The sequence below is a fragment of the Oikopleura dioica genome, chromosome XSR (genome assembly GCF_907165135.1).
Source record: "Oikopleura dioica chromosome XSR, OKI2018_I68_1.0, whole genome shotgun sequence".
Taxonomy (NCBI): domain Eukaryota; kingdom Metazoa; phylum Chordata; class Appendicularia; order Copelata; family Oikopleuridae; genus Oikopleura; species Oikopleura dioica.
The window spans coordinates 8,875,778-8,894,868 of NC_137294.1; the positions used below are offsets into that span (position 1 = coordinate 8,875,778).

Here is a 19,091-nt window from a genome sequence, read left to right on the forward strand (position 1 = left end):
AATGACTTCTAACAACACCTCACCCTCATTGATTATTCACGACCTAGTCGAATAAATAAAATCGCGTCTTCGGTTAGACCAATTACTCTGATTGAAACAGTTTTACTTGAGAGCAATAACGAGAATATTTCTCAAAATGCAAACGATTTTTCTCGCAAAATTTCTGGCTCTGAGGTTAGTTCTAGCTTTTCGATTCCGCATTAAATTATACTTCTAGCACCTTCTCATCCGCCTATCTTCTTCAAAATGAGGCGATTCTGAATCCTTTCAAGCTCCCCCTTCAAGACTTAGAATGGAGTTCGGCATTCAACGACATCGAAAAACGCTCCAGTGGTTCTGCTCGTCCATACAGGTTCCTGTACAAGTCCTCTTAGAGGGAAATATTGAAAGTGCTAAGTGTTACACGGCATGCTGCAAATTGATTTTCTATTTCGATTTTTTATTTCTTTACAGACCCTAAAATATTATCTAATAAAATCAAAGCTCCGAAACTGGGAAATCAGAATCAACAGAGGGAGTCAATTCAAGTTGTCTTCCTTCAAACCAAGAGTCGAATGAAATTTCATCGATGCACAGCATGTCGCTTGTTAATATTTTGGTTAAAGATGCGATGTAAATTTGTTTACCGGACGAACTCTATCGATGCTTTCATCTCAGGATCTTGTATTTCGTGTAGCTCTAGGACTCGTAATGTTCGAAAGAAGTCTTCTTGTGCAGATAAACTCTTCGGTATTTTCACGTGAGCAAGATCTTCAAGCTCGCACCTTTTTGAGATGAACATTTGAAATCTCGTTTGCATCTATTCAGGATTATCAGAAATGCTCAAACTTCCTTAGAAAATCAAGCTGTTCGTTGTTGAACTTATCCTTGATTTTTAGTAGCCATTTGCCAGCGGCCTTTTCTTTTTCATTTTTCTTCGTCTTTTCCGTAAAATGAGAAGCGCTCGACCTCATCTTCTTCATTATTTGGTAGTCTTAGCTCGTTCTCTTTACTTTTTTATGTTCTATGTCTTCGTACCTGTTCTGCTTCTCACATTGTTAAGAGCTTCTTGTTTCGCACGCAGTCTTCCCAACCGTGTCAAATCATAGCTTCGGAGTTTTTCTTTCATCGATATAACAGACTTTTTGCTGCCTGGTTCTACATGCTGAAAATATTTGTAGTGAAGAGTTAAACAAGGAGTTAGTCTTATCTATTGAGTTATAGGAGCGCTTTAATCGATGAAAGTTAGTCTGACAAACGTATGGTCGAAATTAGAAGAAAAAGCTCTTTGCGATGCAGAATGTCCATTATGAATGGAAGTAGTGCTGAGCGAGCTATCACCTGGTTCACTGATAGTCCATTAATCTCAAAGCAAACGATTCTTTAATGGTTTTCAATAAAAGCGAGAAGCGATTCTTAGAAAGAACATTCGGTGAATGTTTTTTACCAAATGCTTCGGGAATGCAAATTTGATAGCCATTCGGCGAGCCTTAGGAAAAAGTATAGAGAGGGACGAACATTTGTTCGTCTCAAGTTTCAGGCAAAAAAAGTTTTTTATGATTTTTATTTAGACTTACGTTAACGTCAGCTTGTCGAATTAGACTTTCGTTATTTTTGATAGTGTTGAAATGGGCGCGGGTCATGTGACGCTTGCCAGATGTCATAAACGTATTCCAACATCCTTCGGCGTGAATGTAATCGGGAAAGTCTATGTCGATTCTTGATCTTTCCAGGGTGGAAGGAGGTCTGCATTTAACTCGCTCCGAGATGTTTTCCAGCAGCCAGTATAAATATCTTTCAATAGAGTCTCATAATGAGCCGTCTCGGTAATTATTTAATTTTCCGGTAGATGCAAATATCTTTATGTTCGTGAGCTCAATTCCTAAGTTGAAATTTGTAACTAATAAGCTCATCGTCTGTCTTGCATTTAGAAGTATTATTTAGCTGATGCATTGTCGTGAACGGCCTGTTGTGTCGCTTTCCTCGAAAATTGAACAGGCCAACAGTATTCACTCCTTTCCGCCATCTAGTGTTCGCTTTCATTCCCGTATTCGTGTCTGCTGCACGATATAACTGATCCATGCAGCTACTACCACAGCGGACAGGCGACTGTACCTGCCGTCGAAAAGAGCTCAAATGCTGGCTTCATTCAGTTTCAAAAGGTCTGCTAAGTAGATATTTTCGGACATTTGAAACTTTTCTAAGAAGATTTTGCTCATTCTTGCCGGAGCTGAAAACAGTTTAATCTGTTTAAATCAAACAGTGACAATGTAAGAAAAGGTGTCAGCTTGTTCGAGATGACAATGGCAAAATCCCGATTAGCACACGCACCGGATTTCCGACTGAATGAGAGAACTCGTTTTCTCACGCCTCTTTCGCGATTTTGCAGAGGCAGGTAATTCAATTGAGGGCTCGTAGTCCGCTTCAGTCGCATTTTCTTCTTCTTCCAATTCTAACGCAAGGCTTCGTCGGATGAGCTGAGGGAGAAATGGAATAAAAATAAGTTTTTCTTACTTTGGGTGTATGCATTTCAGTTTTTCCGACGGGATCATAAGCTTTGCCTAGCGGACTTGCCCAAGCCTGGAATCTCTGTTGGCGGTATCTTCTCGCCCAGGTATCTAAAACTCAACTCGTGCTCTATCATTTCCGTTCCTACCCGCCTTCTCCATCGCAGAATCTTCAGCTGTCAGTTTATCACTTCCTTTGTCGACTTTAGAATTTCATCTCAAGGTCATCTTCGGCACTATTTATTCAATTAAAATAATATCTCCAATTGAAGCACGGTTGCTTTCTGATCGCTCTATAAAATACAAGTTCAGGTGTGACCTTTACTTATAATATTGTCCTTAGTGACGCCAAGAGAAGAAGAATCGCCTGAGACAAGAATCCACTGGATCAACTCGCGAGCGCGTTTCCGAATGTTAGCTCGGTAATTATCTAAATGACATTAGATCGTTCAAAAAAGAGTCCACGTACCAGATTGCATTTGCGCTTCATCGGCATTTCCCCCAAGATCTAAGGTTTATTACATTGTTAAAGCGTCAAATTTAAAAATTCCTGATTTATTCTTAACCTGTCACGATCGCGCAAAGCGATGACCTGGAGAGAAGATTCAGAACGGTTTCGTACTGTAATAGCCTCTCATTTGTGTCTGTCGCGTAGTTTTGAATTGTGCACTTTCGCCATTTTTCATCAGGTTTCCGTCTTCGATGAATTCTTTTATAAATTTTGAAGCAATCGTTCACCTTATGAAAAAGCATTCATTCACTTTGAGGCGGCTGATTTTCACGTGGTGTGTCTCTGGAAAAATAAGCAAATTCTGGCGTCCATCTTTTGCATGCACCCAGCGAAGTTTATGCGCCTTTTTTCGAAAATAAATAGCTGCTCCTATCACTTGATAGTAACCCTATTATTTATCTGTTTTAATTTCGGAACTGACCCAACCGCGTTTTTCTCGAGACTCCATCAAGGATTTTTTTTCTATTTTTACGGCACGACTCCTTCAATCGCGCATATGTAAATGATACTACCTATTGTTCGTTCTTGCAACCAACAAATTGTCATCATGACAGCAAAAGATTCTTTCTAACTTTATTTTTTACAGTTATTTCAAAGCTACAGAGAAATAAAATAGAGACTATTCAACGTACGAGAAACAACTCCAATCATCGTCGCCCATTGACTTGGCTTCACCACCAGTCTGAATTTTTGAGTATTTGGTCTGTATTATTGCTGAGCGCTTACTTCGTCGTCCGTACCACCTGAGCACTCTTCCCCGCTCTGATAGAGTTTCTTGCCGACTCTTAGCTCGGTGAGACTGTCGGAGAACTCATCAAACAAGTCCTGGTCGTCTTGATCCTGACTTCGCTCGCTTCCGTCCTCTTTATTCCCTCCTTGATTGTCATTGTTATCGTCATCCAGAACATCTGAATTAAAATCATCTTCAGCTTCTTCGGCAGAAAGGAAATCTTCATTGAAGTCATCCGCATCGTCGTCATCTTCGTCTTCGTCTGGCGAATCGCCTTCGTAGGTGTTCAGACAGAATAAACTTCGGAGCAAAGTTATTTTCTGACACTATCCTGCTCCATCATCAGATCCTCCGAGCTCCACATTTTCATCGTCATCGTTTTCATCATCTAAACAGTAAAGATTTTCTGTCGAAATTTTTGAACGGTGAAACAACGATGAAAACATATAGATAATACACACAGAAGTGGTTAAATGGAAGCCGCGATTGATTTCCCACAAAGGATTTTCATCAATTTTCATCCCTAAGGGGGATTAAAAATTCGAATCTCTTTTTGAAATTTCAAAATTTGCAATAATTTTAAAATTCTTGGAGGGAAGACCTGAGTCGGCATCGGCACCACTCGCATTCGATTTCTCCTCTTTGCGAACAAAGAGCAATCGAAGGATCGCGTCAAGAAAGCTCGGATTGACTAATTTATACCGTAGAAAAACGTGGAAAAGTTCAATACGCAGTGTCATGAAACATATTAAAAAGAGTGAGATAATGGAGTAAATACTTCCTACCTCCTTGGGAAGAGTCGTCAAATGAGTTGTCTGTTGATGAGCCTCCAGAAGAAGAAGAGTCAGAATTGAAACTATCGTCTGCCATACAGCCAAAGCACTGCGTCCAGATGGACTGATGGTGGTCTTTCTCTTCACGATTCTTGCTTAATCAGCTCAATTTTTTTCTTTATAAGAGTGCTTATTTCCCCTGAAAAATAAAGGCAACAATCCTTTGAAGATACATAAACAAGCTTTGAACTAGATTCCTTTGTCGGTGGTGATGATGTCGCGTTGGGCACACATCTTCCACTTGACGAGTACTAAAACGGCTATTATTCTAAAAACAAAACTTATGTGGTGTTTTCGCACGTGGCTTCCAATTAACGGTAGTTTTCCGTATCAGCACTTGCAGTGATAGAAAGAGTGCACTTCCTTATCCGAATTCCATGCACTTTGTGGAAGCTATTGCTACTTTAGAGCACTTTTTGAATTATCGTATTCGATGTTTTATTTACGGTTTGGTACCAAAATGATGGCCGCGACCTAAGGATTCTAATATCATACCGCGATACGGAATTTTCATGTTGTTCGGAGGTTTTGGGCATTTTTCTTTCATGACTTGCATCTTCTGAGCGGCCAAACTTGCAGGGCAAAACGCACTCCACTACTTCTGTTTGCCCAGATTGGCAGAGAAGAATGTGTTTGTGCGGCTGTTAAAGGCTTTGCTTACAGTAAAGGAATCTTTACTTTTTGAACGAGTGGAAGATAAAAGCTTTTCCTTGACGAAAATGGCATGTCGTTCTATTTTCTCGTCCAGTTGATGAGATTTCACCGAGGGCTTAGTTCGGGGTGGCTTCGGCTGGGTGATATTTTGTCTGCGCCTCTTATTAAACAATCGGAATCGACCCCGGAGCCACGGTAATTATAGAAAATATCACGTTTCTTTTTCGGAACTTCATTTTGGGTTTCATTAATGCTAGGACTCCTTTACTTTAAGTACTATGAGCAAGGATTATTGAGACCCTTTCCTTCTGGGTACAAAGTTGAGGAAGAAGTGCAGGAATCTTTAAGGATATAAGCTTTTAGAAATTATAGGCCATGGAATTCTAACAGATAAGTCTTATCCCTTTCCGAGCCAAAACTTGATCCACGTTCGACAATTTACAAAATCATCACAATTATGGATTTCCTCAAAATCCAGGATTACCGCTGCATTTTAAACGCACACCTCCTTCTACGAATATTTGAAACGTTCTTATTAAATTATATAAATTATTTGAGGTTAACTTGTGGAACCTGTCCTTGAGGTGCACGCTTCGCTCGCTTTTTCTTTGTTCAATTTTCTCTTAACATTTCGAAATTGAAAATATACTGTAATAATTACTGGTAAATGATGACATCTTGTCAATAAAACGAACTCATGTTATCATTACAGCGTATTTTGCACAATAAAATGCGGATTATTCCCTTTTACATACCATTCAGATGTCATTACTGAGAACTTATTACCTAGTTTCTGTTCATTTTTTCTCTCGCTCGGAATTAGAGGATCCATTTCGTCATTTTCACAGACGATAGGGTTATCGCTTGGAAGGTTAGTCGAGGCAGAAGTTGAGGAATGTGGCTCCAGAATGTCCTCAAGAAGAGTCGATTTATTCTGATAAGCATGTTTCTCACGCAGCGCAGCCGGATAGAAACGTGAGAATCGAGAAGAAAAGACGTTTTCGCCGTGGAGTACACGTTGAAGAGTTAAAATTCTAAAGCGATCATTTAGAATTTCCAAAAGCCGAATCCAATGAAGAAGGGTGCTCTATCATCGCCTGTATGACCACAAGTCAATTTTTCCAAGAATAAACTCAAGCTAATGAAAGTTCCTCGTCAGCTCGAAAACTTGGAACATAAAATCTCGGTTGAGTTCTTGACCAAATAATCGACCGAGGCTGGCAAGTCCGCGGTCTCGACGTGTCCATACCGGTGAGTATTGCGATGAAGATAAACATTCAGCGGGCTTTTGCTGCAACTCTTTGGCTGAAACAAAGTCGATTAGACTTATGAAACATTCGTTCAAATAAAGCTTTCTTTCGCTTCTGATAAGTACCTGCGCGCTTATTACCGCCATCGCGATGGGCAATTAACGATTTTTGAGAATTTTGTATTACGGAAGTATTCGCCTCAGATATGTCGCATCTCTCAGCTCAAAATGCAGTTTGGGTTGTTCGTCAATCGCTTTAGGTTTACGTAATGTCTTTTTTTGTCTGGGCTCAGTAATTTATCCCGCAGACCTTTCTTCCTTCGCTTGTAAGAATTATTCGTAAGAAATGGATTTATTCTCTATTCTCTGTGATATAATTCCAGAAAAGCAAGAGAGGCTTGAGTTAATCCTGCCAAAGCGCACACATCAGTTCCAAATTAATTTTCCTAATTGCGCCTCTTCATCATAAATCACATCCCTTGATTACATTTTTCCTTCGCGCGCAGAAAAATTAAGAAGGAGGATTAATCAAAGATTTCAGATCTGAAAAGGGATTATTCTTCTGTAACGGAACAAATTTTAAAAGATCATTTCACTCGCTGATTTACTGTAACAGTGGATCATTGACGTTTACAACGAGTAGCAGAATCATCTTGAAGGCTCTCAAGTTGATGACATTAAAACCCAGCAAAATTATGGCCTTCCCAGATTTGGGGCAGAATTATCAGCGATGGACACAATTAGAGAATGAAAAACGCATAAATTCTTACCAGCGCTGAAAGCTATAATTATCCAATGATGAGAAGAAAAAAGTGCGCACATTTGCGCGCCGAAATCGTGAAAATTTAGGTGGCGCTCGCTCGCTAAGCACGGCGCGTAAAAACGCTCGTCCCGTAAAGCTCGACAGCACTGAGCGAACTTTGATTTCGATTCACAGAGATTTAGAAAGTCGAAGAAAATATTCAAAAGACAGAATGACGAGAAGAATTCTAGCCCTTTTTGGACTAGCAAATGCTCTTGAAAACATGACTGATTACGACAATTACGATGAAGAGCGCGCTTCCAATAGATATCTGATGGATTCTCCGATCTGCCAATCTGTAGAAGACTGCGCTAATCTTGAAGGTAAGAAAGAAAGTTTCGGTTTATTTGACTTTTATGTAGGATGCGATGGAGCTCTGTTCACAAATTCGCAAGGGACAATTCAAATCTCTGATTATAAAAGCCGATTCAACTGTCGATGGGAAATCAAAGCTTCTCCAGGCCAGCATATTTCGGTAACAAAAATAATTGAAATAACGGAAAACCTCTACTTGTGCGCACTTTAAGTTTTCTTTGCTGATATCAATTTTGTTTAGATCGTGGTAGAAGAAGGCGCTTTCTTTGGAATCGAACACAATGCTGCATGCGGGAGCGATGGCCTTAAAATTCACGGTCAAGAAAATGAAGAACTTGTTGGATTCGGGCGTCTCTGCTCTTCTTTGACTTCGGCGACGAAACCATACAACGGAATGGCAGCTTATAAGACTAAGGGCGGAGAAAAAATTCAATCGAAGCTCTTCAGAAACTGGCTTGAGCTAGATTCGGATCATTTGGTCATCGGTTTTGACACGGATCAGAATAATGAAGGTGCTGGTTTTATTTTGCGTTGGAGATTCGACGATGCAGGCACAACGACAGCTCCAGAAACAACGACATCATATCCTCTAGTACCTGCAGTCGTAAGTTTAAAAGCATTTATAGTAATTTTGATTTATTTGTTAGGAAGTTCTTACGGCTTTCGAGAACGATTTGGAAGAGGTCTTCACGGAAATCATTCATTCTGATCGCCATGAGCTGGCTAATCGCCACTTGGAACAACTTCTTAGTCGATTTCAGTCTGGAATTAGTCGATGTCCTAATGGAGACCAAAGCACCCGTGAAGTTAGAGGCCCCGATCCAGCAGTATTCGACCCAATCGACATTGACGGAATAGAGGCAGAGTGGAACCGATTTAACTCTGAGCTCCTTGATGGCTGCGAACTCGCATACATGGTCAACAACGGCATGGACTACTGGAACACAAGCTGGCCTCGCCGCATTCGCCGATTTATGGACAGGTTACGCCGACACATGGGACTCGACGAGCTCGGTCTGCACAATGCATAATTCACTTACTGTCAACTGAGTTCTTAAAACTCATAAGTTCTGTATAAATTATGTGATAAAATAAATTACAATATTTTTCAAATATATTTCTTCACTGTGAATGCAAAAGGTGAGATACAAGATTTTAAGTCTCCCCCAAGCGAAGAATTGGATAACCCTGAGACTACCTAGAATCGATGTTCCGGTATTTGTAAAGTTCGAGGAGGCGCCATTCCCTCGCTTTATATAAGACCTTCGAAAAAAGTCAAGACGAGTCCGATGTCTTAGAATGAGAGTTTTTCTTCTACTTGTATCTTGCATTCTCGCTGCCAAGGGTATATTCCATTACTTCAGCAGAAATATAATGATGTAAAAGTTAAAGGGCCGCTGACCCGAATCCGGAAGTCGACGAAAGCAGCGAGAGAATGGATCGATGAGAACCTGCAAGGATTCAAAAGATAGAGAAAACTCGCAGGGTGCTCAGAAGATGGGAAACCAACGTGCTTGTAGGTCTACGAGATATTTTGACAGTTCAGCTATTCGATTCCGACAAGAACAGCTGAGGCACTTCGAAGTTTTAAACTCAATTATTTCGAAACGTTCAATCAAACATGTTCAAAAAACCAGAAGAAAAAACACGCATCGATCAAATAAATAGAGCCCGAATGACCGAATTTGACTTTTACATTTCAGTCTGTATTTGATGATGAAGGAACAGTGAAATGCACAGCGCGAAAAAATGACAACAGCGAGTCAATCAATCGGAAACTGTCGACACGATTTGTCGATGATTACGTCGAACTCGATTTCGAGAACGACGAGGAAGAGTCAATATCGTCACGGCGATGGCCACAGAATCCCACGTTGCAGATTTACAGAGTAAGAAGCAATAAAATAGATATGATGCGACTGTCTTAATTAAGCTTGGCCGGAATCTCCGCCGAATAGGTGCTGACTACCTCCAGCACTGCCGCCGTTTTGCCAAGTATCACCTTTTGACAAGAAAGCTCGAACGTCACCTACTCAGTGGTCTCGCAGTTGTTTCAAAGACTGACTAGCTTTCTGCAAACACTATTTCGCAACTTTTTTTATGCATTTTTAAGCTGTATAACTTTTGATGTTCCATGAGACTTAACGTGGTGAAGCACGAAATTCTTGGTCATTGATTCTTGCTGCATTGACGTTTTATTAAAGAAAGAATGAAAAATGAATTTATGAAAACAGCTAAAGCCATGGAAGGAGAATGAGTTTATTTTTGAAAAGAACCTCTGTGGTAAAATAACCGAGGCTTACTACTAGCCACAGAGAACGTAGCGATAAGTGGGCTGTATATACAGCAATTTAGCGCCAGCGATATATCTGCCATCGTCGAAGATTCTGCCGAATTTGAAAATTTTTTTGCAAAAAGAAATAGAAATATTTTAAAATAGTAATTCTGAAAGAAAATGAAAAACGTGTGAAAACACTCGATAAAAATATCGTTAAGCACCGTCGTTAGGGGGAGGAACAGCTCAGTGCACATAGCAACCAACTTTCTCTGAAGACAGAAGGGAACTGTTATTGAAGCGAGAGAAGTAGAAAAAAATGAAGTACTCGATTCACCAGTGGAATCAACACAATAATGCCAAAATTCAGCACGCTCAGCGGGCGAGAACGATTGGTAAGTAGATTTATCATTTATCGCTTTGAAAATAATAGATAACTGTTCTCCTTTGACAAATGTGCTCGAGAAAATTCTGTCTCACGAAAATTTTGATACATGCACGTTTGTTTTTAATCGTGTTTTTTAAAGTCGAGGATTTGCGAGATGAAGCGGCTCGAGCCCTAGAAGAAACGGCTAAACACACAAGAAATACCCAGCGCGCTGTAACCACGCGGCTGGACCAGCGGGTCCAAAAGGTCGATCACTGGCAGGGCGAGATTGAGAACAAGCTTCACGAACTCAACAATGAAATCGACACGCTGCTAAATCTTAAGGTCAGCTTTTGGTCAAGCGTCTAAATTTCGTGATTAAAATTATGGGGGTTAACGTATTATCAAGGACACAGTCGCCGAAGCACTTAAAGCCACTGTTGAACCGGTGAAGATTAACCGTCACTGTCAAGCATTGAGGTATCTTTACAGATCTCTTTCAAGAATAAACATTTTCCCAGAGAGCAGCGAACAGATGTCGACAATGTCCATGATGTCGTCGAAAAAGATCTTGCAAAAGAAATAGACGTTATTCTCTCATCTAGTGATATTCTCAGCGACTGCATTGATCAAATCACGGAGCAAATAAGAAAGAACCGCTCTGCCAGATACCACCTAGAAAAAGTATAGTCTCCAAAAAGCCAACAGCTTTCAAATAAATTTCAGGACCAAAAAGACAAACTAACGGCCCATAGAATCGACGACGAAGCTCAGCAGCTCCACAACAACTCGAAAAATGCTCAGCGTGTAAGTTACCTGGATAGTTTCGAATTCATTCGGAGAATCACGAGTAACAGTTTTTATAGCGTCCAATGACTGCAAAAGTCACTTTGGATGGATACTCCACACCATCGCAATGGCAAAATTTTACAGAAGTGAACGTAGCAAAGGCAGAAAAAGAAAGAGACAACTCTCGAGATCTCCGAGGAGTTGTTGAGGGGATTCTTCGACGAACGACAGGTAAATTATAGTTTTGATAATTGACGACGATAACTGTTTTCAAAAGAGAATATGACTGAAGCGAACCGCAAAACGTCCTTCCAATTCAGCGAGCGCGTCAAAGAGACCAAGATCGCGAAAAAAAAGATGACGAATGAGCTTGATCTAGTGATGAAGGAGGTGAGCGAGCTCGAGAAGTCAATTCTTGACTTGGAGCAAGGCATCAAGGCGAAAGAAGGCTCGCTGATGGTTTGCGGTAAAATAACGACATTAACTTCGCTTTGGCAACATTGAGTTTAGAAACAAGAATGGAGATGCGCCAGGGGCGGCCGAACTATGAGTACTGCGTGGATCAGCCGCATAAGCAGCTTCGAGCCGAGAATAAGGAAATCAACGAAAATATTAATCGGTCGGTTATTTGGAATGATTTTTCGCTAAGTCATATTTAGCCTGGTGGAGCTGCTTCACGGTGCCACCGTGCAGATGAAAGACCTCAAGCGACAGCAACTTGAGCTCCAGGAAGAGATCAAGATCAAAGAAAACACAATTTACATTGGTAAGAGCTTAGCGAAGCGGCGGGGTGTAGCAAATTTTAGATTCACAAAAAGCACCAAAAACGTCAAAAACTTTATGAAACTGTTTTTAGATGAAGTTTGCTGCATTGCTGAGAGGGAATCGATAAGCTTCAAGTTTTTCTAGTTTCAGTCAGCTCCGACCCTGTTTGTACCTTGTATTAGCGTATTTGTGAAAATATAAACTCGAAAATTTTTTTTGCGTTGAACATTTTTGAACACGAGAAAGTTAAATAACAATTTGACTCTCTAACAGTTAATATTTAAAGATTTCTTAAAAATAATCATCCAGTGGTGATTACTCTGAGCAAAAGGATGAGAGATGAGAATATTTTAAAATCATCAGTGACTAGGCAAGGCCGAGAATAAAACCTCAGAATAAAAGATCAGAAGCATGAATCCGTGGGAGTTTCGCTGAATCATGGACATTTACTTTGATAAATAACAAATTTCAATTGTCCGAAGTTACGATGCGTGAACGTGAAAGTGCACCTAATTATCCCAATCACAACGGAAAAGCTATTTAAATGTCCCTATTTTTTATTCAAGTATCAGTTAAGAGACAACTCGACAGAGAAATGAAATATCTATTATGTATACTATTCATATCTCCTGCTTGTGGACTTTCTATAAACACTAGAATTTTCGGCGGAGAAAAAGTCGAAGATGAACCAGGAGAAAGAGGGAGATTTCATCATCTTGCTCTTCTTCGTTTCAGCAATAGCATTTGTTCTGGCGTCTTCATTGAAGAGGATTGGATTCTTACAGCGGCGCACTGTCAACCCATTTTGCAATCAACAACGATTTTTGCTGGCCCGACGACGAATTTTACGTCGGCGTATGAATACCGCCCGATTAAAGTCATTCCACATCCCGACTTCAACGAGACTGATCTTAATAATGATATTTCACTTGTAAAAGTCGAGTCCGTAAATTTGTCTGAGTTGAGCAATGATTTCCCGCTTTCGCCTGTTTTTCCGAAGACTGGAGACTTGTTGAAACAGAGCTCTTGCTACGTGGCTGGCTACGGACATACATCAGAGGAGCCCCATGTAATTGACGGGAGCCTGTATTTTGCAAACTTACCGCTCGTAGATGAAACAACCTGCAAAGAACATAACTCTCAAATAGAGAGCTTTTACGGTACCATCGAATATGAAAATCGTGTTTGCGCTGGTGAAATTGGAAAAACAGACTCTTGCACGGGCGATTCAGGAGGGCCACTCATTTGTTCGACTGACAACAACGAGGAATTCGTCGTTGGAGTCACTTCTTTTGGACCTATGCCTTGTGGAACTGGATACGGTGTCTACGCAAAAGTATCTCAATATTCGAAATGGATAGATTCTGTGGTAAATATTGAAGAAGAATGCTGCCGAACACTTAAGATTTCTTCTAGATTTCCTGGTAAATAAGAAAATTACTTTACTCTTCATTTGACAATTTTTAAGAGCTAAATGGAGTTTATGAAGTCTCAGAAAACGGCGATATCTTCAATCAAACAGAAAGCGGTGCTTTTGTCCAAAGAGCAGAATACTTAGACCGTTCTTACTGGCTTTTCTTCAACACTGAAAATAGATCGACATCAACGACTAGGATACGAACAAATGACTCTTTCCAAAACGCGAATAGCACATGTATTCTTAAAGAAGATGAGTATGTGAGTGAAAGCGGATCATTTGACTATCAAACTGGAGAAATCTCTGATACATGGACGGCAGACGACGGATCTATCTCACTTACATGCTTAGAGAGCGATCCAACAACCACAGTTCAAGGTAACGTGAAAACAACAACTCAATCTGTTCCTCCAATTGCAACAGAAAAAACTCGTCAAGAAAAAAATTCTACTCATGCAGTTGTTGAGTCAAGTACGAGCTCATCAAGAGTCTTGGAAACAACTACTAGGCCAGAAACGAACTCAGAATCAACTTCAGAATCAACTACAGCGCAAACATTTGTGTCTACTACAGTTTTAAAATCCACGACATCAACAACGAAATCATCCGCATCCCCCTGTTTTTATTTTGCTTTCCTCATCGTTCTTTGCATTATTATTTGATCAAACTGCAATTAAACTATTTATTTTGAGAAAGTACATTTTTAAAAAGAGTTTTTCAGACAGTTAGCCAGGAAAGAGATTCATAGATCTCGTCATTATACTATTTTAAAAATAGATCGCTGTCATCATAAGACCGAGTTAAACTGACAATTTAAGTCTCTTCGTCGACTTTTATTTCACCAATTGACTGGAGAACGTCACAATGGATTTTATGCTCTCAAATTACTGTAATGATTATTTGATTAGACGTCGGAAATTTCGAACGTCTATTTCATCAACACTCGGCGAAAGTCATGGGAGTGGCGCATCGTCTTTCTAACTCTATCGACCGCGATTCACGCAGGAAGAAATCAACGAAGAGAATCCACTAAGTGTTCAAAGATTACAGCATTTTGAAGTTTTGAAAATGAAAAGCGTGAAGGTTTAAGTGTGTCTTATCAAAATATTCACACGCGGTGTAAGAGGTGATGCTAGGCGTTTACAATGTTACCCAGATTCAAAGGGCATCACCTTTAGGATCGAAATGGCATTTGGTGCGCATGACCTGTTTTATCTGAATTTCTATTGTTGGTCGTTTAGGCAATTGGTGGGTTTTCTGATTTTACACGGCCGCTTGAAAACATAATTTCCTCACGTTAAGAAGTCAAGAAATTAGGTGTCATTTGAGGTTAGAATTTGATAAAGGAATTCTTCACGGTTAAATGAAATGATTCGAGACAAGAGAGAGGAACTCCACTATCGGTTATGGACTGGAGTAACTGTATTGTGGCAGGCATCGGTTTGATAGCGTATGTGAGAGGTGAAATCGTTGCTTTAGCTCAAGTGAGGGCTTTCAGAAAACGTTGAACAGCTTGGGCAGTTGTCATTTCTGCCGCGTGTTTCGCTCGTACAGCTTATCAAGCGTTTCTAATAAAAATCTTGTTTTTCTTTCAGAAAGCCTCAAAAATATCACCACTCATGCTTGAGCTCCTCAATTCAAAAGTTCGTTTTTCATTTTGAAAATTAAATTTAAATTTTGCCAAAGAAGAATTATAAGTGACGACTCACCATCTAGTCCAACGATAACTTCTTCCTCATCAGAGAGTTCTTCTACAAGGTCACAGACAACTTCGCCAGTCTCCAAGGAGTCTTCTACTAAGAGTTTACACCCAGCCACTTGAACATGACTTTGGGGAATCGATCCGCGAGCTCGGAATTTTCGCCCAATTGTTGCTACAAGCGTGAAATTTGCGGAATTTTAAGAAAATAGACGTCTAAGTGGCGCATCCATGGAATCACTTCCGCAATGTCTAAATTCAGAGAAGAGATTTATGCTAATTAATTTTTAAGCGATAGAAGGTCTTTCATCAAGAGAACGTGGTTTAACCGCTGAAAGCTGTTTGATGGGAACTCTTTCCTGACGTTTTGGGGGCTTGCCAGTTTGGTTTCGGAGCGATTATAGAGTAGGAATCTCGCTAAAATGAATATGGTTAAAATGCAGTTGGACTCCAGGTTCATTCGGAAAGCCGAGATTAAACTCGCTATAAAAGCCAAATCTACCGCTGACAATGAGCACGCGTTCGAAATGTGAGCTCTGAGTGGAAATTTAGCAGCTTCAGCTGCAAGATTGCGCTGATTTAGCGAGCGTCTATTACCCATTATTACAGTCTTATTGACAATGCCGTTTTCGAGACGCCTCGTCTGATCAACTCAATTTGAACCTGTTTTAACATTCCAGCGGCCACTACAGAGTCGGCTTGGATTGGAGTAGCGAACTGCTTTTTGTCACGCTGCTTATAAGCTTCTTCGTACAAACTGCTGTTTCTTTTCGTAATCTGAAACTATCTGTTAGGGCTTTTTCAACGTGAGCATGATAAATTATGATATCGTTTTTGCTTTGAAATGTGATTATTTTGCGCATCGCCAATTATGTATATTCTAGTGTTGCACTTATTATGAGTTTATAAGGTTCTTGAATTAGAAAGTCGGAGATCAAAAAGGAAATCGTCTAATGTTAAGGCTCTCTTGATAGGGAAGACCTTTTGCCGCGTGAGATGAGCTCCTTTCTAAAAAGGCCATCTGATTTGTGCCACTGGTCTAAACTTTGAGCGGATCCCGTTTTTAGCGGAACGTCCCTGCAAGTGTTTTTCCATAAGTATAGGCGTGCTCAACGAGAAGTGAATAACAGTATCCCCCGCCTGCGGAATAGCTTCACTTGCGCATTTCAAGAATTCTAACTCTCAAGACGCCTCCTCTAAAACACAGCCTTTTTGACATCTAATGATTGTCGCCTAAAATATTTATATCACAATTGAGACATAAAAGTACGTGTGCTCCACTATTTGTGCAGACAACAATACCTAGGAAGTACTAATACATGAAGTTTTCCGTTAGAAAACTGCCTGGAACATGCTTTTAATTGGCCACAAATTAAAAGTTACCTCGTTGAATTTATTTGCAAACTTCGGCGAGGAGCCTTCGCCTTTTCGTTTTTGAATCGTCTCGTCAAAGTTTTTAATCTTTTGTTAATTGTTTTTTTTTTATTAAGTTAAACCTGTTCCTGACTGTATTTACGGTAGTCGATTTCCCAATCAGGTGGCTGAAAAGATAAAGAACTGTGTTTAAAAGTTTGGAATCACCATCTCGCTAAGGACAGGAACTTCGTTTTGCCACGTTTTGTTGAGATCGCTGTTGATATGTTCCAAAGCGAAAACAAGCTTCTTCGGGATTTGGCGCTCTATCAAAAAGTTATCGGTACTCGGAATAGACTTAGTCAACTTACCTAGGGTCTTTTTCCTGAATTGCTTATCGTGTGGCTTTTACGGCTTCATTATAATAGTTACTTTGATCGACTATATCATTAAAACCGAGTCCTTTCCAAGATAGTGATCTCTTGCCTGTCCTCGCGACGTAAACTCGCAGTTACATGTGGGACAATACTCGTATATTTTGCGTGCATGCAGTTCATCAACTATTGACTTTTGCATCGCGGTCTTTTTTTGGGCACATAACTTGCTTCCCTTGGAGCCTAAAGATTTCTTTACTCACTTTTGCATGAAAAATGCTCTACCTGGCGGTGGAAGTTGCCATAAAGCACTTCCAGCGTCCACTAACTGCTGGATTTCACTTCTCAGATGGCCGGTGTTCTTGAAGTGTTCCACATTTTTGAGGTGTTTCTTTCCTTATTGATTGTTTTTTCATTAATAAGCTATTCTAGCTGATCTCCAGCTAACTAAGGGCCAAAGCAAGAAGCCAAACACGTTATGCAGCTTGAGTGCGGTCACATAGTAGTTACTTCAAAAACATTAGAAAAAACCATTTTCCCATGGAGTGACTGCCGAATTGGTTCATATTTGGAGTCGGGATGTTGCAAAATCTGCAGACTCGTCTTGTATCGTCCCACTTGAAGTTGCCATTTGGAAGAATTGGCAGGTGATTTTTCTTAAAAATGTGTCACGCATTTTGGCGAGAATTTTTTTTTATTTCCGAAACAATAAGAAGTCTATTCCAAAGTTTTTTTGTCGCTGTTTCCGGTCTGTTAAATTCCTCGGAGATAGACTCACGTTCCGTGGTTAACAGAATGCGGCTGTTCTAGTGATGATGAACTGCGGATATTTGAAATAAGCAAATAGACACTTGATGATAACAGTAGCCACTCTCTTTGGAGCGGTTATCTACAGTGCCGAACGTACTTGCGTGATCAGGATTTGGCGATTCGGATCGGTTGTGCTCACCGTTTGTGGTGACGCCGGAGGTGGATAAGCAGCCACTTGAGGAGAGAAGTCGCCACCTGCTTAGGTAAAGTTCAAAAATACATTTTAACAACGTGGTGCTCGGAATCGCCGAGACTCCTCGACTTCTAATAAACGATGAATATAATATCCGCGAGCACCTTACATTCTTGCTCAAGAAATTTACCTCTTGTCCCCGATGGCCTTGGCCGGGGAGGATTATTCAAACTCATTGGCTTTGGCATATTTTTCAGCGCAGGCTGGTTTCCTTTTGATTCACCTGAATCTGAACCTTAAAATCGTGTACGGCCACCTGTTACAGCCGAGCGAAGACGGTTTAGAAGGACGGAGCGGTAAAACACAAACATCACGAACAGTACCTGGCGGCTGAGAAATCGGACTACAAGGTAAAAACGTGCTCGAAGATGGCGCAGGCGTCTTTGACAGATTAGCTTGTCTCGGTGCAGATGGGTCGCTGTCTCCTAAAAAAACCGACATAGCCAGCTAGGATGCTGATCAAAGGTTATTGGTCAAGTGCGAGATTTCTTGGACCGCTCAAGTCAGATTTCTAAATTGAAAAAATATCTAGGAAATTCCAAACACTGTCCAGTAAAGAATTTTGCGGCTTCATAATCAGAAACTTTGAGGAATCGAGCTAGATGCAGTCATCCCTCGCTCGAAATTCAGCTTTACTTTCCTCAACCATCCTGGTCCTTGATGCATTCTGCGGTCAGTGTTTCTCTCGGAGAATAACTGCAGTTCTGTCTGCTAGAAACCGTCGACTCCAACTTACTTGTGGCCTTCTTTTCTGGGGCTGCTTTTGGTCTGAAGGTTTTCAAAAAGGACATTAGCTCGTGATGACGGACTCCCGGAAAAGAATTAGCGCCTCTTTTTGAAGTTCCCTTGATTGAAAATTTTAATGAAATAGCATACAAAATCATCATAGCATTTGCTTACACTTTACGCGTGAATCTTTGGGTGATGAAAAATAAAAAAACTGCGTTGCCGAACTTATTCCTTTGAATAACTGAGCGAATATAGCCTGTATGGAGACACATTTTCTTCGCCATGATTTTAGTATGTACGGAGTCAAATGCTGCTTTATTGTCGAATTCTTAATCGAAAATTAAAAATATCGAGTTCGGCATATTCGAGATATTTGTCTAATCCGGCTCTGTTATGGATTAGAAAGCAAACCCTTGCATTACCTAGCGTCGCTTCGAGATCCTCAGGGTTCATATTACGGTCTTGAAAAGGTGTTCTCAGAAATTTAATTCATAGCAGAAAAATGCATTCCTACTGAAACACCATCCTATGCTGAATCTTATCGCACTTGCCTGCTGGAAGCACTCAATCAATTGCTTTACTGTACAATCCCTTGTAATGCCTTAATTGTGATGGTTACTTATCGACTGTAATACAGTATTCATTTTCACCTGCTACTAATAAATATGCGCCAGGCGGACTTGGCGTGCTAATAGATGATAAACTCTCCGTCGACATTCTGAAAGAATCAGAATCAGACA

General features: G+C 40.4%; 7 protein-coding genes and 1 long non-coding RNA gene across 12 annotated transcripts; 4 read left to right on the top strand and 4 right to left on the bottom strand.

The window, feature by feature from the left end:
- Window positions 1-812: 812 nt before the first annotated feature.
- LOC145709176 (uncharacterized) lies at window positions 813-1,769 on the bottom strand. The gene is made up of 3 exons (XM_081786856.1): window positions 1,557-1,769; window positions 1,018-1,144; window positions 813-973 (listed from the first exon to the last, which is right to left on the bottom strand). The coding sequence occupies exons 1-3, from the start codon at window positions 1,641-1,643 to the stop codon at window positions 813-815; spliced, it is 375 nt and encodes a 124-aa protein (XP_081642982.1). The 5' UTR covers window positions 1,644-1,769.
- Window positions 1,770-2,124: 355 nt separating this feature from the next.
- Window positions 2,125-3,238, bottom strand: LOC145709177 (uncharacterized). Its single transcript, XM_081786857.1, has 6 exons — window positions 3,053-3,238; window positions 2,956-2,994; window positions 2,636-2,916; window positions 2,494-2,597; window positions 2,311-2,456; window positions 2,125-2,209 (listed from the first exon to the last, which is right to left on the bottom strand). Exons 3-6 carry the CDS (start codon window positions 2,646-2,648, stop codon window positions 2,125-2,127), a joined length of 348 nt encoding a protein of 115 aa, XP_081642983.1. The 5' UTR covers window positions 2,649-2,916; window positions 2,956-2,994; window positions 3,053-3,238.
- Window positions 3,239-7,387: 4,149 nt separating this feature from the next.
- LOC145708178 (uncharacterized) lies at window positions 7,388-8,641 on the top strand. Its single transcript, XM_081785826.1, has 4 exons — window positions 7,388-7,588; window positions 7,628-7,740; window positions 7,822-8,184; window positions 8,228-8,641. Exons 1-4 carry the CDS (start codon window positions 7,438-7,440, stop codon window positions 8,609-8,611), a joined length of 1,011 nt encoding a protein of 336 aa, XP_081641952.1. The 5' UTR covers window positions 7,388-7,437; the 3' UTR covers window positions 8,612-8,641.
- A 232-nt stretch (window positions 8,642-8,873) lies between these two features.
- LOC145707860 (uncharacterized) lies at window positions 8,874-9,788 on the top strand. Its single transcript, XR_014134776.1, has 4 exons — window positions 8,874-8,925; window positions 8,967-9,096; window positions 9,284-9,469; window positions 9,514-9,788. It is a non-coding gene; the product is annotated as an uncharacterized LOC145707860 (long non-coding RNA).
- A 325-nt stretch (window positions 9,789-10,113) lies between these two features.
- Window positions 10,114-11,994, top strand: LOC145707829 (tektin-1-like). Its single transcript, XM_081785410.1, has 10 exons — window positions 10,114-10,250; window positions 10,383-10,567; window positions 10,632-10,702; window positions 10,744-10,906; window positions 10,949-11,029; window positions 11,089-11,242; window positions 11,289-11,477; window positions 11,522-11,630; window positions 11,671-11,777; window positions 11,868-11,994. The coding sequence occupies exons 1-10, from the start codon at window positions 10,175-10,177 to the stop codon at window positions 11,918-11,920; spliced, it is 1,188 nt and encodes a 395-aa protein (XP_081641536.1). The 5' UTR covers window positions 10,114-10,174; the 3' UTR covers window positions 11,921-11,994.
- A 365-nt stretch (window positions 11,995-12,359) lies between these two features.
- Window positions 12,360-13,885, top strand: LOC145706478 (kallikrein 1-related peptidase b11-like). 2 transcript variants are annotated; one of them, XM_081783892.1, is made up of 3 exons: window positions 12,360-13,200; window positions 13,245-13,571; window positions 13,731-13,885. In XM_081783892.1, the coding sequence occupies exons 1-3, from the start codon at window positions 12,372-12,374 to the stop codon at window positions 13,853-13,855; spliced, it is 1,281 nt and encodes a 426-aa protein (XP_081640018.1). In that variant the 5' UTR covers window positions 12,360-12,371; the 3' UTR covers window positions 13,856-13,885. The 2 variants fall into 2 exon arrangements, with proteins under 2 accessions (XP_081640018.1, XP_081640017.1); XM_081783891.1 differs by having other exon boundaries at window positions 13,245-13,885.
- A 6-nt stretch (window positions 13,886-13,891) lies between these two features.
- Window positions 13,892-18,451, bottom strand: LOC145706479 (uncharacterized). 4 transcript variants are annotated; one of them, XM_081783894.1, is made up of 15 exons: window positions 18,359-18,451; window positions 17,946-18,047; window positions 17,753-17,851; window positions 17,527-17,624; window positions 17,154-17,275; window positions 16,905-17,011; window positions 16,708-16,862; window positions 16,617-16,650; window positions 16,474-16,571; window positions 16,395-16,433; window positions 16,276-16,335; window positions 15,556-15,669; window positions 15,252-15,309; window positions 14,903-14,986; window positions 13,892-14,761 (listed from the first exon to the last, which is right to left on the bottom strand). In XM_081783894.1, exons 1-15 carry the CDS (start codon window positions 18,411-18,413, stop codon window positions 14,718-14,720), a joined length of 1,269 nt encoding a protein of 422 aa, XP_081640020.1. In that variant the 5' UTR covers window positions 18,414-18,451; the 3' UTR covers window positions 13,892-14,717. The 4 variants fall into 4 exon arrangements, with proteins under 4 accessions (XP_081640020.1, XP_081640022.1, XP_081640019.1 ...); XM_081783896.1 differs by having other exon boundaries at window positions 13,893-14,761; window positions 17,753-17,845; XM_081783893.1 differs by having other exon boundaries at window positions 13,894-14,761; window positions 17,527-17,627.
- A 67-nt stretch (window positions 18,452-18,518) lies between these two features.
- On the bottom strand, window positions 18,519-19,071 carry LOC145709178 (uncharacterized). The gene is made up of 4 exons (XM_081786859.1): window positions 19,002-19,071; window positions 18,878-18,952; window positions 18,774-18,812; window positions 18,519-18,679 (listed from the first exon to the last, which is right to left on the bottom strand). Exons 1-4 carry the CDS (start codon window positions 19,066-19,068, stop codon window positions 18,519-18,521), a joined length of 342 nt encoding a protein of 113 aa, XP_081642985.1. The 5' UTR covers window positions 19,069-19,071.
- Between the last annotated feature and the right edge of the window lie 20 nt (window positions 19,072-19,091).

What these genes read in the sequence shown, in the direction of transcription:
- LOC145707829 (XM_081785410.1), top strand. Translation starts at nt 10,175, where the DNA reads ATGAAGTACTCGATTCACCAGTGGAATCAACACAATAATGCCAAAATT. An exon ending in ACTCGAAAAATGCTCAGCGT is followed by an intron (nt 11,030 to 11,088) that starts GTAAGTTACCTG and finishes CAGTTTTTATAG; the next exon opens with CGTCCAATGACTGCAAAAGT. An exon ending in GATTCTTCGACGAACGACAG is followed by an intron (nt 11,243 to 11,288) that starts GTAAATTATAGT and finishes TGTTTTCAAAAG; the next exon opens with AGAATATGACTGAAGCGAAC.
- LOC145709177 (XM_081786857.1), bottom strand. An exon ending in CTGAAATGCATACACCCAAA is followed by an intron (nt 2,457 to 2,493) that starts GTAAGAAAAACT and finishes TTTCTCCCTCAG; the next exon opens with CTCATCCGACGAAGCCTTGC. An exon ending in CTCATTCAGTCGGAAATCCG is followed by an intron (nt 2,210 to 2,310) that starts GTGCGTGTGCTA and finishes AACTGTTTTCAG; the next exon opens with CTCCGGCAAGAATGAGCAAA.
- LOC145706479 (XM_081783893.1), bottom strand. Translation starts at nt 18,413, where the DNA reads ATGTCCTTTTTGAAAACCTTCAGACCAAAAGCAGCCCCAGAAAAGAAG. An exon ending in GGCAGTCACTCCATGGGAAA is followed by an intron (nt 17,012 to 17,153) that starts ATGGTTTTTTCT and finishes TCAATAAGGAAA; the next exon opens with GAAACACCTCAAAAATGTGG. An exon ending in ATTCAGGAAAAAGACCCTAG is followed by an intron (nt 16,572 to 16,616) that starts GTAAGTTGACTA and finishes ACTTTTTGATAG; the next exon opens with AGCGCCAAATCCCGAAGAAG.
- LOC145709176 (XM_081786856.1), bottom strand. Translation starts at nt 1,643, where the DNA reads ATGACATCTGGCAAGCGTCACATGACCCGCGCCCATTTCAACACTATC. An exon ending in TTCGACAAGCTGACGTTAAC is followed by an intron (nt 1,145 to 1,556) that starts GTAAGTCTAAAT and finishes AAATATTTTCAG; the next exon opens with CATGTAGAACCAGGCAGCAA. An exon ending in CAATGTGAGAAGCAGAACAG is followed by an intron (nt 974 to 1,017) that starts GTACGAAGACAT and finishes GAACGAGCTAAG; the next exon opens with ACTACCAAATAATGAAGAAG.
- LOC145708178 (XM_081785826.1), top strand. Translation starts at nt 7,438, where the DNA reads ATGACGAGAAGAATTCTAGCCCTTTTTGGACTAGCAAATGCTCTTGAA. An exon ending in AGACTGCGCTAATCTTGAAG is followed by an intron (nt 7,589 to 7,627) that starts GTAAGAAAGAAA and finishes ACTTTTATGTAG; the next exon opens with GATGCGATGGAGCTCTGTTC. An exon ending in ATCCTCTAGTACCTGCAGTC is followed by an intron (nt 8,185 to 8,227) that starts GTAAGTTTAAAA and finishes TTTATTTGTTAG; the next exon opens with GAAGTTCTTACGGCTTTCGA.
- LOC145706478 (XM_081783891.1), top strand. Translation starts at nt 12,372, where the DNA reads ATGAAATATCTATTATGTATACTATTCATATCTCCTGCTTGTGGACTT. An exon ending in GATTTCTTCTAGATTTCCTG is followed by an intron (nt 13,201 to 13,244) that starts GTAAATAAGAAA and finishes ACAATTTTTAAG; the next exon opens with AGCTAAATGGAGTTTATGAA.
- LOC145709178 (XM_081786859.1), bottom strand. Translation starts at nt 19,068, where the DNA reads ATGTCGACGGAGAGTTTATCATCTATTAGCACGCCAAGTCCGCCTGGC. An exon ending in TGCGATAAGATTCAGCATAG is followed by an intron (nt 18,813 to 18,877) that starts GATGGTGTTTCA and finishes CACCTTTTCAAG; the next exon opens with ACCGTAATATGAACCCTGAG. An exon ending in GGATCTCGAAGCGACGCTAG is followed by an intron (nt 18,680 to 18,773) that starts GTAATGCAAGGG and finishes TTTTCGATTAAG; the next exon opens with AATTCGACAATAAAGCAGCA.